The sequence below is a fragment of the Spea bombifrons genome, chromosome 4 (assembly GCF_027358695.1).
Source record: "Spea bombifrons isolate aSpeBom1 chromosome 4, aSpeBom1.2.pri, whole genome shotgun sequence".
In the NCBI taxonomy this organism is placed as follows: Eukaryota; Metazoa; Chordata; class Amphibia; order Anura; family Pelobatidae; genus Spea; species Spea bombifrons.
In genome coordinates, this window is record NC_071090.1 from 91,380,349 (window position 1) to 91,393,889 (window position 13,541).

Genomic DNA, 13,541 nt, shown 5'->3' on the forward strand with positions numbered 1-13,541 from the left:
TATGCCTGCCCCATGAATGTCCCACACAGTATTAACTGCTTGTATGTAGCACGGTGCTGGAGGCATCAGATCACAAAGTGGGCTCACCAAACCATTGCATTTCCCGTGTGCTGGAATAGTAAGAATGGGACAGGGGATAGATTAAAAATATTACAAGACGGCAGCATTTTAGTACACTATTTTAATAAAATGTAATTAGGCACTGCTGCCAACAAAGGTGTGTATTATACAGTTATCCAAGAACAAGCCATTCTTTGGCATCCTTAAGTGTAAACTATGGCTTTGTTTTATTTATGTAGCTATATGGTGTTAATTGGAATTGTGCTGTTTAAAAGGCACTGGTTCCACATTAGGGGGGCTCTTAAAATAATAATAGAAAAATCTAGGAATGTCGAGGGAGAAGACATCTTCGTGGAACAGCACCGTTAAGCTTTACGCACTACTGGCCATCACAGCACATATTTAGCAAGTAACGTTCTCCAGCCAGCTCCCCGTCATACCGAGCGATTGTCTACACATTACACAGCCGTTAGTAGGAGCATTTAGAAATGACCATTGCGAGATTTTGACACTGGCAATCGTTAATTGGCACCATAACTATTTAAAGTGACTGAAGCTAATTCTGTACTTGAGAATGATCTTCACCCTCCTGTATCGATAGGATTGTATGCACTCTGGACATCCTTGTTTAATGTCAGTATATCCTCATGTTTCTCAGAACTGATGTTTGTGTTTAGAGGAGTGGTGATATGTGTCCCGTTCCAATGATTGGAAGAGGTGCCTGGAGTCACTTGTGTTTTGAAGTAGATTATATAAAAGACTGGCAGCACGATTCCAATTAAAAGCATGATAAAAACAGCATTCCACCACCGGATGCCCCAGTCTGCGCCTGAACTGGGGTCTTTCTCCCTCAGTAAGTGAGAAGATGGATATTTTGAGGTATCTGGCACAATGGCCTCGCTGAACAAGTCCTGTGTCTGAGTTGCAGACTCGATGTTTTGATCTATTTCCTGGAAGTATCTGCTCAAGTCTCTGCTCTCTGACACAGTGAAGGCCATCTCCTCGGGCGACTCCATCACAGAAGCCGAAGGAACTCCCTGCTGTAGATTCAGCTTTTCGTGTTGTTCTGTTAAAAGTCCATGAACTTTGACCGGGATCTTGATAGTCTTTAAGGCGTACATATCCTGCTCTCTTATTAAGTTGTTGATTCGTTTAATATCAGCAACCTTTAAGAAGAAAAATAGAACATTCTCAGTACAAACTTTAATATCTTGTCTGGCTACTATTTCATTGACTACATCAATCCTATCTTTACCTTTATATACTTCACAACCCCTGGATGTAGTGACTGCTTAACATACTTTGCTTTATGATACCCTTCGCTCAAGCATGTGCAGGCAGAAGAGCCACACTTTCAACCTACAGGCTTCACCTTCCTAACTTGGCTGGTCCTGTACGATGGACAGTTGGGACCTGTGAGACTTCTTGAATGCCTCCTCATCCACTGAAGTGTTCTTTATACAGGGCCAGCACTAACCAACCGATCTGCATTACTGTCTAGTGCTGTCATCATTTCACTGAAATACAGGAATTGCTGTCATATGTATGTCTTCTCGCCCCTTTACCTCAGCCCAATCCACCGAACAAACACACTGGGGTTTAAGAACTGAAGAGGGAGTTGGTAGGAGAGATGTAGTTTTAATTCCCAGAATCCACAATGCATTAGAAAGGGCCAGCCCTGGCGAATGTCTCCAAAAGAGGGATTGAGCTCGTCCTGCATAATTTCATCAATTTTAATATCTTTATACACGGCCATCCCAGCTATTCTTGGAGCAGAAGCTTACCGGGGCTGGTCCTTTATAAAATGATGTAAAGGTTTTAAGTTGTAACTCTCCTGCAAATTCTAGGTATGCTCTGTCAGGGTAAACAATACAATTTTTCGGTTTTAAGCACCACAAGTAACCTATGAAAGTCTCTGAAGGAAAGGGCTACAATAGGATTGCCACTGAAAAGCAGCTGAACATTGTGTTTGACCTAATACAGCACACACCTGCCTAGTATGGCAACCAACGGGTCAGCAGATCATCTATTTGAACAGAAAAATGAAACCCACTATTTGCCAATGCTAAACTATATTACTGTATTTAATGTTTAAAAAATATTTTTCTATGCGACTTGTTAAGAAGAAATACATTTGAACTATTGAACGGCACTTACTTTACAGCCATACTGCAATGCTAGCTTGTACAGGGTGTCATCTTCTGTGATGGCTCGCTCCAAGAAAACCACGTCCCCAACCTTCTGTCTGGAAGCATTCTGCCTCGGTAGCGGCCCACCACGTGCTCGTAGCTCCGCAACATCAAATTCATCTTCTGAAGAGCTGTCGAGATCTGCAGATCCATTAGCAAATGTGTAAACGTGGCTTCCCGAAGAGGAACGGACACCAGTGGCAGGTTGGAAAGAGTGTGAGGATCCTTCTCTGAGTTTCATGGTTCCAACACTAAGAGAGGTAAACACACACGTTTACTTAAACAACCTTGCTACTACTTTCCTTCATTTATTTATGAGAATCCTGGACCTTTTCTTTGGCCTCTTGTCTGATTTTCTGCATTTCGTGCATACCTTTTACACTGATTTTGAAGTTTGGTGTGCTTTTTTAGATGTGAAAAAGGGGTTGCCCCCCTCCGCATCAAAATCAGTGTAATGGACAATATTAGCAGGGTGAAGTGTGAACCATGATAAACTAGGCCTGATTGTGGCTGGATGTTGGAACTTGCCTGCAAATTGAAGTTGGCAGCAGGCAAGGTTCTAAGCCACATCATATCACATCCTGACGCACACCAGTCAGGCAAGGGTTCCATTTGTATGGTTCTGATGCCCAAACAAACCATTGTCAGAGCCATACTGGAAAAACATATAAGGTTTAGCACATAAATGAATCTTCCCAGGAGTAGCAATCCATCTCTCTGAAAAACAAGGTGTAAAATAACCCAAAAACATTAAACTCCAACATTAGACACTGGGCAAATACGGACATCATGGCAGAGTGGCAAGGAAGAGTTTGCCAAAACGCACCAGTTACATAAGAACTCTGCATCAGAAGTTTTGTGAGGCACGTATCCGGTTGTACCTAGCACAAAATGCAAATCTTCTTGATATTAAGAACCTCATTGAAATAGTTAAGCATGGTGGTCAGTGTCACTGTTTGGGAATGTGTCGCGCTAGGAAAAAAGTTAAGAGCCAGGATTTTTTTTTGCACTACACGCACACTTTTCCCCAGCACTTTGCCCTGCACTCACACTTTGCCCTGCACTCACGCTTTGCTCCAGGACTTTGCCCTGCCTGCACCCGCACTTTGCCCTGGCCGAAATCGAAAATGACCCCCCCCTTTAAAAAAAAACAAAAAACTAAACACACTTTTAATAAAAGTAAGTAACACACCAAAACTGTACAAAAAATCAATTTTATATATATATATATATATATATATATATATATATATATATATATATATCTGAGAGCAGCAATCACAGTCCTGCCCAGACATACCCAGGTTCCAGCACGCACTGGCTGACTTGGCATGATAGGAGTGTGATTGCTAACATATATCGGTGAATGAGTGTTCGTTGTTGCACCACGGTGCAAACTTTGTTTGACAGGCTGACAAACACCTAGGCGCCAGGACAAAATTCTCTGTCGCCATGGCGACCTGGGATTTGTCGAGCCCTGCCCTATTACAAGGAGTGATCATGCCCATTTGATCCTGCGGATTGACTCCCCAGTGTACTGTCCCACGGAGCTCACCTGGCCACTAAATGAATCACTAATCACTGACCCTGCAGAACCACTTCAGCAACTATTTTAAAGATAACAAAGCCACTGAGGTCTCACTCACTCTAGTGTACTATGAGGGGCCACTCAACCACTCTTACATAGAAAAAGCTGCAGCAAATTAAACGGATAACCAGTCTACCGACACAAACCACCACAAACACAACTAGATTTAAAGACAGCTCACACACAGGGAACCCGAGTATTTTAAAATCGCAGAATGCTTTGCTAAATTACAACCGCTAAGCACTCTTTTAGGAAAAGAGAAGCAGACTGCCTGCATGTACCCTAAGGAAGCGTAGAAAATTAGCTTATAATATAAAAACCCAGGATACAAAGGGGAAGCCACAACTTTTGTCCAAAAATACAGAGCACACTTTCCATTCTTACTATGGTGCAGTTTATAATATTCAAAAGTCACCAACCATCTACCCCGAGGCTAGGGATGCACACATCACCAATGCAACTAAACAGATGCTCACACCTGAGCAGGCCAGTACATGAAAGGTAACGGCTACTGGTTAATGTCTGGGCCAAGATGGATTTGCCCTTAATTACTGTACGAAGCATCAGGACCTTCCGTTGCTCTGGTTGGCCAAACTATTCGACTTTCTCATAATCGCAGTTATCCCAAAGGAGGGAAATCACTCAGAACCATCACAAATCCAGTCGCCAATCTCCTTATTAAATATTGATGTTAAAATCCTGGCCAAGGGTTGGATAAAAGCCCTATATTGTTCACCTACAGCATGGATCAGGGTCAATGGTACCCTCTCTTGTTGCATTAATATAATTAACGGCACGCAGTGAGCCACTCCCCTTGTCACTCTTCCCTTTTTGCCCTGTCGCTTTTTGGAAATGCTTCGCAGGAACCCAGGCTGATGGTTACACAAATGACTTACTATTCTTTATGACTTAAAGAAAAATGTCTTTACCGCTGATTATGAAGGAGTTTGAGTTTCCTAGTTCAAATCTTGAACTAGGGCTGCAACTAACAATTATTTTCATAATCGATTAGTTGGGCGATTATGTTTACGATTAATCTGATAAAAATATGCAAACGTGTTGTTTATTTAAAATAATTAATGAACAAATTGGGTGTTAAAAACAAACAGCAGAATAAAAAACGTAAAATTAACATCGGTCATTGTATCTCATTATAACAATGGCATTTCTCTAATCACCTTCATATTTTACTGACATAATAATAATAGCTATATTTTAAAAGGTGCAAGAACACAAAAATAATACTTCTCAAACTAGGTTTTAATACCTAAAAGTTTTACTAGTAAATATGTCTCCCAGTTATGCACATCTGCCCCCAGTTACGCCTTATAACTACCAGATATGCCACTCCACCCCTCTGATACGCCTTATATGCCACTGTGCCCCCTGATATGCCTTATACCCCCTGATATACCACTCTGCCCCCAGGTATTTCTTATACCCCCCCTATATGCCACTGTGTCCCTGATATGCCTTATATCCCCCTATATGCCACTGTGCCCCCTGATATGCCTTATACCCTCCTATATCCCACTGTGCCCCCTGATATGCCTTATACCCCTATATGCCACTGTGCCCCCTGATATGCCTTATATCCCCCTATATGCCACTGTGCCCCCTGATATGCCTTATACCCTCCTATATGCCACTGTGCCCCCTGATATGTCTTATACCCCTATCTGCCACTGTGCCCCCTGATATGCCTCATACTCCCTATATGCCACTATGCCCCTGATATGCCTTATATCCCTCTATATGCCACTGTGCCCCCTGATATGCATTATATCCCTCTATATGCCACTGTGCCCCCTGATATGCATTATACCCCTGATATACCACTATGCTCCCCAGATATGCCTTATACCCCTATATGCCACTGTGCCCCCTGATATGCCTTATACCCCCTATATGCCACTGTGCCCCCCTGATGTGCCTTATACCCCCTATATGCCACTTTGCCTCCAAAAATGCCCTATACCCCCTATATGCCACTCTGTCCCTCTGATATGCCCTATACCCCCTATATTTCACTGTGCCTCCTGATATGCCTTATACCCGCCTATATGCCACTGTACCCCTCTGATATGCCTTATACCCCCTATATGCCACTATACCCCCTATATGCCACTGTGCCCCTGATATGCCTCTATGCCCCCTGATATGCCTTATACCCCCATATAAGCCACTGTGCACCCTGATATTCCTTCTACCCCCTATATGCCACTCTGTCCCTCTGATATGCCTCATATCCCCCTATATGCCACTGTGCCCCCCGATATGCATTATACCCCTATATTCCACTTTGCCCCCCTTATATGCCTTATATTCCCCTATATACCACTCTGCCCCCTGATATGCATTATACACCCTATATGCCACTGTGCTCCCTGATATGCCTTATACCTCCAGATATGCCACATGCCCTGCCGGTATGCTACTCTGCGGTGCCCAGATCCCTGATGTGTAGTGGGTGAACGTCTGCGCGATGTGCGTACACAAACCTCTGCTGGTGGCTGGCACTTTCGCTGACGCTCCTATGACTGAGAACCGGAAGGTCATGTGACGTGGATGCTGCCTCATAGTCATATCCGGTTCATGAACGAATCGTTCTTTTGAACCGATTCTTGATTCTTTTCAATGGTCGAGATAAATCGGTTCAGTAGACTGAACGATTCATTGTAACAGTTCAGTCTGTGAATCATGAACTGCAGTTATAACCTGATCCTAGAGTGAGTCATCTGCACACAGACACGGACTCTGGGATCAAGTTACAGCTCATTAATTCACAGACTTGTTCAGAGGAAATATGACTCATGACTCGTTCACAGACTCCTATGCAGCACACTGACACAATACAGGATTAATCTTCACTGCCTCCAGGATTTAGATTGTCCTTAGTTTTATTAAAATAATTAAATTAACCCTCAGTCCTCAGCATTAAATTCACCCTAAAGACCACATTAACCATAACTGCCCCTGAATTAACCCTAAAGACCCCATCAACCTTAACTGCCTCTAAGTTAACCCTAAAGACCCCATTAACCATAACCACCACTAAATTAACCCTAAAGACCCCATCTACCATAACTGCCCATAAATTAACCTTAAAGACCCCATTAACCATAACTGTCCCTAAATTAACCCTAAAGACCCCATTAACCATAACTGTCCCTAAATTAAACCTAAAGACCCCATCAACCATAACGGCCCCTAAATTAACCCTAAAGACCCCGGAAGGCTCCATCAACCATAACGGCCAATAAATTAACCCTAAAAGACCCTATTTACCATACCTGCCCCTAAATTAACCCTAATGACCCCATTAACCATAACTGCCCCTAAATTAACCCTGAAGACCCCATCAACCACTCATGACTCGTTCACAGACTCCTATGCAGCACACTGACACAATACAGGATTAATCTTCACTGCCTCCAGGATTTAGATTGTCCTTAGTTTTATTAAAATAATTAAATTAACCCTCAGTCCTCAGCATTAAATTCACCCTAAAGACCACATTAACCATAACTGCCCCTGAATTAACCCTAAAGACCCCATCAACCTTAACTGCCTCTAAGTTAACCCTAAAGACCCCATTAACCATAACCACCACTAAATTAACCCTAAAGACCCCATCTACCATAACTGCCCCTAAATTAACCCTAAAGACCCCATTAACCATAACTGTCCCTAAATTAAACCTAAAGACCCCATCAACCATAACGGCCCCTAAATTAACCCTAAAGACCCCGGAAGGCCCCATCAACCATAACGGCCAATAAATTAACCCTAAAAGACCCTATTTACCATACCTGCCCCTAAATTAACCCTAAAGACCCCATTAACCATAACTGCCCCTAAATTAACCCTGAAGACCCCATCAACCATAACTGCCCCTAAATTAACCCTAAAGACCCAATTAACTATAACTGCCCCTAAATTAAACCCTAAAGACCCATCAACCACAACTTCCCCTAAATTAACCCTGAAGACCCCATCAACCATAACTGCCCCTAAATTAACCCTAAAGACCCCATTAACCAGAGGTAATGGAGATATGGCTATTCTGAGCATAAGAGCTAAAGTTTGATATCCTATTTATGGGATATACCTTATGATTAAAACACATGATATGCTATATTTCACGGTTATAAGAAGTAGACAGAAGAAAACACTCAAAGCCACTATTTGTTTCACATCTACAAACCACAAGATGGCGATCTTCATCTACAGAATTTATCATACTGACCAATGCATGTCCTTCCTTGCAAGCCATACAATACATTGCAAAACTGTGAATGTCAAAGCACAGTGGGCATGCACTAAAGTGTCCTCATTTAAAGAAGCTTTCTCTTCAGCAAGCAGGCCCGGACTGGGACAAAAATAGGCCCGGGCATTTAAGCCTGAGCAGCCCATTTTTGTTTATTTATTTATTTATTGTTAAAGCCCTTCATGTACCATCTCTACGGCCGCATTTAAGCAGGGCCCTTTAAGCCCGCCGCAACTGCGACCGTGTCCGCCACTCTAAGGGGCCGGGAAGCCCCCACCAGGGCCGGCCTTAGGGGTCTGCGGCCGCACAGGGCTTAAATTAAAACATCGGGGTTTTTTTTAACTTTATCTAACATCCTCCATGTTAAATAAAGTTAACAAAAACTTTAACATGGAGGATGTTAAATAAAGTAAAAAAAACCCAAAACAACAACCCCCCCCTCGATGTTTTAATTTAAACCCTGTGCGACCGCACACCCGTAAGGCCGGCCCTGATGGGGGCTTCCCGGCGGCGGGCTAAAGGGCAGGTGCCCCTTATGCCCTGCGTTAATGCGGCCATAGAGGCCGCATAGGCCCAGTCAGTTCGGTCCTGACTGGGCCTATTTTAAGGTAGGGGCCTGGAGCTGCAGCTCCATCAGCCCCTAAGTCAATACGGCCCTGCCGCGGCCCGACCCACCGGGCGATGGCCAGTCCGGGCCTGTCAGCAAGGGAAGCCTCTCCAGTTCCTGTTTTGTCACTTGAATGCACCTAGTTTTATCACTTTCTGGTTCATATGTCATAATAAATAATAATAATAATAATAATTATTATTATTTCATAATAAATGGGGAGTTGCTCGGTCATTACACTTGATGCTATGGTGACTGGCCATTCCAAACTCTTTTTTTATCAACACAGAGAAAGGGTTCAATTTTAAGATCAGGGTTAGGTACTGATGATCAATCCCTTATGACTACAAACCCCCCATACCAGTGTGTATGAGATGTAGAGAGTCCTTAGAGCTGGGCACGCCACTTCTGGTTATAAATTATTATTTTTTCATATCAGGGGTCATTGTTGGGGCCCAACCAGGTGGGGGAACAGCTAGGATGGGGCAGACATTAGCTTATGGGTAAGGTTAGGGATGTGAGGCTTGGGGCCAAGTCTCCACCTTTCTTGGCTAGTAAGTTCCCCAAAATCCCCTTGGATTGGTTTGGCAGGCCATCACTGGTTGTTTACCAGTAGATGTGAAAGGGTACATCTTCTAGCCTGCACTATATAGAAACTTGGTATTTGACAGCAGATGAGAAGCACTCACCCATGTTTCCTGATTTAAAGGCTTAGACCTTAAACAGTCCTTGGTCTTGTCTTCGATTCAGGATAGCTGGATGCCAAAAGAATAAGCCCTGAAAGGTGAAATCCCAGGAAGGGCGCCAGGAAGGATAGGGTAGGGTAAACAAGGACGTCTCTAAGGGGTTAATCTGGGTTGAAGTAAAGTCTGGGTCATAAGGCGTACATTGCACTTTGTGGGAATTCGATGCATTTATAAGAGGTGGGGATAGGTCAGCCCCGGTCTTTACCCAAAATCATTATTAGGTGTTAGTACATGTCCCACCCATCCTGTTTCATGTGTGGCTGTGGTTTATTTTTTTCATTCAGTTTATTTTGCCCCTGTATAGAAGCAGGCTGTCTGAGGTATGGCCTTGCGTGTGGTGCACACGCCTGTGGATGCAGGTGCAGGACACTCCCTGGTGCCCTGGTAATAAGGCTGGTTTTGTAGCCACTGTGCTAGTGGCTTCAACGAATAATTTGTTGCAACAGTACGCCATACCAGGGTTGGTTTATCTGGTTAAGTTACGGTGAATGATGATGATGATGTTATGTTTTGATTGGGGGGGGTCAGGTGCAATTTCACATATTCATGTTATGTGTTTATAATAGATCTTTATGATATCATGTCTTGTTATATAAACAATGTTAAATTTGGGGTTTTGTAGTGTCTTAATCACAGTGGCCATATTAGATTATTCCAAAAGTGGAAGTAAAATGTATTTCACTGATAAAAGCGTGTCCGTGTGTTTCTTGGCGGGATGGCACAGGCATTAGAATGAGGTCAAACAGACTGTCCCACAGTCAAGTAAAACTTCATTACATCTAAACCTTATGGCTGCTTGTTCTAACTTCCCTCCTATATTGTAAGTCCCTTTAAATGCTGAGGTGGGGCTCAGTTAGGGTTGGTGCCTAGTTCTGCGGTGCTCGTGTTTAGCTGTAATTTTCTTCTTTCCCATTTACTGAACCCACACAAGTTATATATTGTTTTTTCAAGAAAGGCCTTCTTTTGATGTCATTATTTTGATTGTATCATATCGTTTACTATACAAAAGTATAAAATATGAAAAATTGAGAAACAATTACTTTTTCGGACTTTTACTTGAAAAAAATCTTTTACTCATCTATAAAAGCTAATGAAAAAACCTGCTAAATAGATTTTACTCTTTGTCCTGAAATATCCAATGTTTTTATGTTTAGTTTTTTTGCCTTTCTGCATGTTATGAAAACCATTTTTTCGGAATCTGGTAATTCTGCCCCATGTGCTATTTTGAACATCTTTGAAGCCGGCCAATGCAACTTACCCCATCAAGCCATATATTTTTGAAAACGAGACACCCCAGGGTATTTCAAATGCTAGTATTTTAACTCTTTCCATACACTAATTCTGCTGCCAGATTTTGTCAAACTTTGTGGTAGTAATTGTTTTTTGGGGGTTTTTTTCACACACATTTCACTTCACTTATGAATTTACAGCCAGAGTTTTGTATATCACACATTCATTTCTCGTTTCTTTTGTCCGATGTTGCATTCGTTCGTTCATTATTCAGACAAATGGAGGAAACCACAACATTTGGCACGAAAATGCATTCGTCTGAGAACAAATGTGCAAGTCTAATATTAATACGTCTGATTCTATATCCAGGAGCAACTCTTAGTCACTTCAGCTCATGTGCCGCGCCAGTGTTTTGGTTTGGTAAACTCTATACTCTTTTTATGGCTGTTATTTTGCTTGGCTTAGCCAACACGTGTGCACCTTTGGTGTATCTTCTAGCGGTTCTGCATTGGGTAAAGATACCATTTGGCCAGTCTTCTCCCAGCATTAATGAGAATGTACTTTGGGTTTTTGCTAAGTGTTGGTGATGGCAAACTGACATGAACAGCTGAAGTATGTAGGAATAGAGCATGATGACATTTGTATTTGGTAACAAATCATTGATGAACTCCTGAAAATAAGTGTTGGCATGTAATATGTGTAAGTTAAATCACACCAGTCTGACACTAGTAACCAGAAAATTAGCCTTTGCGAGCATGTTAGGGCTGCTTTGAATGTGCACCTTGAGGTTCACTGTTTAACCTCGTATATGGTGTATACGAAGGATATGCATACAGATACCTTCTGGAGCCAACTGGTGCAATTGCAACCAAAATAAATGCCACACTTTAACCAGTTTGCACCGGAACGGATCTTTATTTGTAAGTTAAATTTATGCAAGGACTTTAATTCACCTCTCGGCCTTAGCAATGGAGTCTGAGTAAGACCTACCTCACGTCTATTAATGTATGCACAAACATATGCTTTTAAGTCTGACCGAGGTTATCCATAAAACAAATTACATTTTATATTTCACTCTAGTAGATCAGGGATGCTGTGATCCATACACCACGTTACCGCACAGTGCACATTTGTAACATTGAAAACGTGATCCATACACACTGCATAACATCTTACCTCACTTATGGTCGACTGAAAACGATTATACCCTGAAAATGTATTGAATTCTAATCCAAATTAGAGTATCAGACTATGAAGATGAAAGAAGAAACCACATATAATTAAAGGCATTGTTAGAAAAATCCTGAGTACTTTTAGCCTGATCATTTTAATAAAAGTAGAAGCTTCTTTGAAATATCTGGCCCTGTCCCAGCAAAGAAACATCCTCATATTAAATGGACATGGATGGATGATTGGACGCCTGATAGGGTAGACGGTTATTACCTCTGGAAGAGAAAAAGACGCTCAAACACAGGATACTCGGATGCCACTGGATATGTTACATGTTGTTCCTACACAGGATGTGTGATTAAAAGAGCCAGAGATTAACCCTTTACTGTGACAAACTTTTCCATGTCATCTAACTTGTAAGCAAACTATTTTAGAGTCCGAGCTGTAATGCCCAGTGTTTAGAAATATAGGACAGCAGGATTTGGCTGAGCTCCGTAGGATCACTAAATTGTGGGAAAATATTTCCCAGAAGCTCAATTACATGGTAATGAAATAAAAATGTGCCTTAATTTGCTAGATTTGCTTTACCATTGGTGATCTCTTGATAAGCAAATAAGGGGTCCATGTGTTACAAAGTTTGGATTTTCTTTGCTAAGCTGAATACACAGCCCTTTCCATTCTACCTACAAAGGTAACAGTAAAACTGTAGCTTGGATTGCCCAAAAAGTAACTTTGTAAATTGAAGTTTCCTTTGTGCAGCTAACACCAGGTTCATAAAGGGTTACATACATTTTCATAATCTTTAGCCATTTTACATCCGTTCACTTGGACCTGAAATCGATCACAATGGCTTATAATTCATTCTCGAGTTGTTTACATGCGTACCGTCTTTAATTCACCAACAACCCAGTGCTTTTGTCCAGGCTACAACACTCAAAGCAGACTTACTACAGATACAGACAGACACTCAGTGATAGAGGTTAACGTCATTTTCTTATAACACATCAAAGCATCAATTATATCACTTTTATCAATAAAAAAGCACCACAACTGTAAAATGAACAGTACCATAGAAACATTTTCTTTACACAACACACAGATCATTGTTGTGATCAGTTAGCACCATTGCAAAATGCTACATAGAGATACTTATTTGCCCCACATTACAAAGAATGCCCCAGGGTAAAATGAGCGGGGATGATCCATTTTGGTTTGCAATCTGTTAAAATGGTAAACGCTTCCTTTTTAAGTTGCATGCATTGTGACTTCTTAAATCCCTTAAAACTATCCATGCCAGAGCCATATATGATTTTTGAGTTTTTTTTCATTTGTTTTTTTCTCCCAACAAACTGATCTGACAGTTACAGTGACCTCAAGTGGTCCAGGGTTTAGAAATACACTATATGGACAAAAGTATTGGGACACCTGGCCATTACACCTACAGGGACTTTGCATTCTACATACAGTACATCGACATTAAAATGTAGTTGCAGCTATAACAGGTTCCACTCTTCTGGGAAGGCTTTCCACAAGATTTTGGAATGTTTGGGTTAAATTACAATTTGGCAAAAGTAAAGTAACTGTGTAGGTGTGATTTATAGTCCCCCAGTACAAGTAGAATAATTAGATAATCTACCAGTAGAGGAAATAGCTAAAATGACAGCAAAGGGGGATGTTATAA

General features: G+C 41.8%; 1 protein-coding gene across 1 annotated transcript; it reads right to left on the reverse strand.

Moving 5' to 3' along the window:
* Window positions 1-358: 358 nt before the first annotated feature.
* Window positions 359-6,374, reverse strand: LYSMD4 (LysM domain containing 4). The gene is made up of 3 exons (XM_053462379.1): window positions 6,339-6,374; window positions 2,218-2,500; window positions 359-1,226 (listed from the first exon to the last, which is right to left on the reverse strand). Exons 2-3 carry the CDS (start codon window positions 2,488-2,490, stop codon window positions 642-644), a joined length of 858 nt encoding a protein of 285 aa, XP_053318354.1. The 5' UTR covers window positions 2,491-2,500; window positions 6,339-6,374; the 3' UTR covers window positions 359-641.
* Between the last annotated feature and the right edge of the window lie 7,167 nt (window positions 6,375-13,541).

Bases quoted from the DNA above. Each gene is read 5' to 3' on its own strand.
- LYSMD4 (XM_053462379.1), bottom strand. From the start codon at position 2,490: ATGAAACTCAGAGAAGGATCCTCACACTCTTTCCAACCTGCCACTGGT. The intron at 1,227-2,217 runs GTAAGTGCCGTT...TTCTTCTTAAAG, and splicing joins CATTGCAGTATGGCTGTAAA to GTTGCTGATATTAAACGAAT.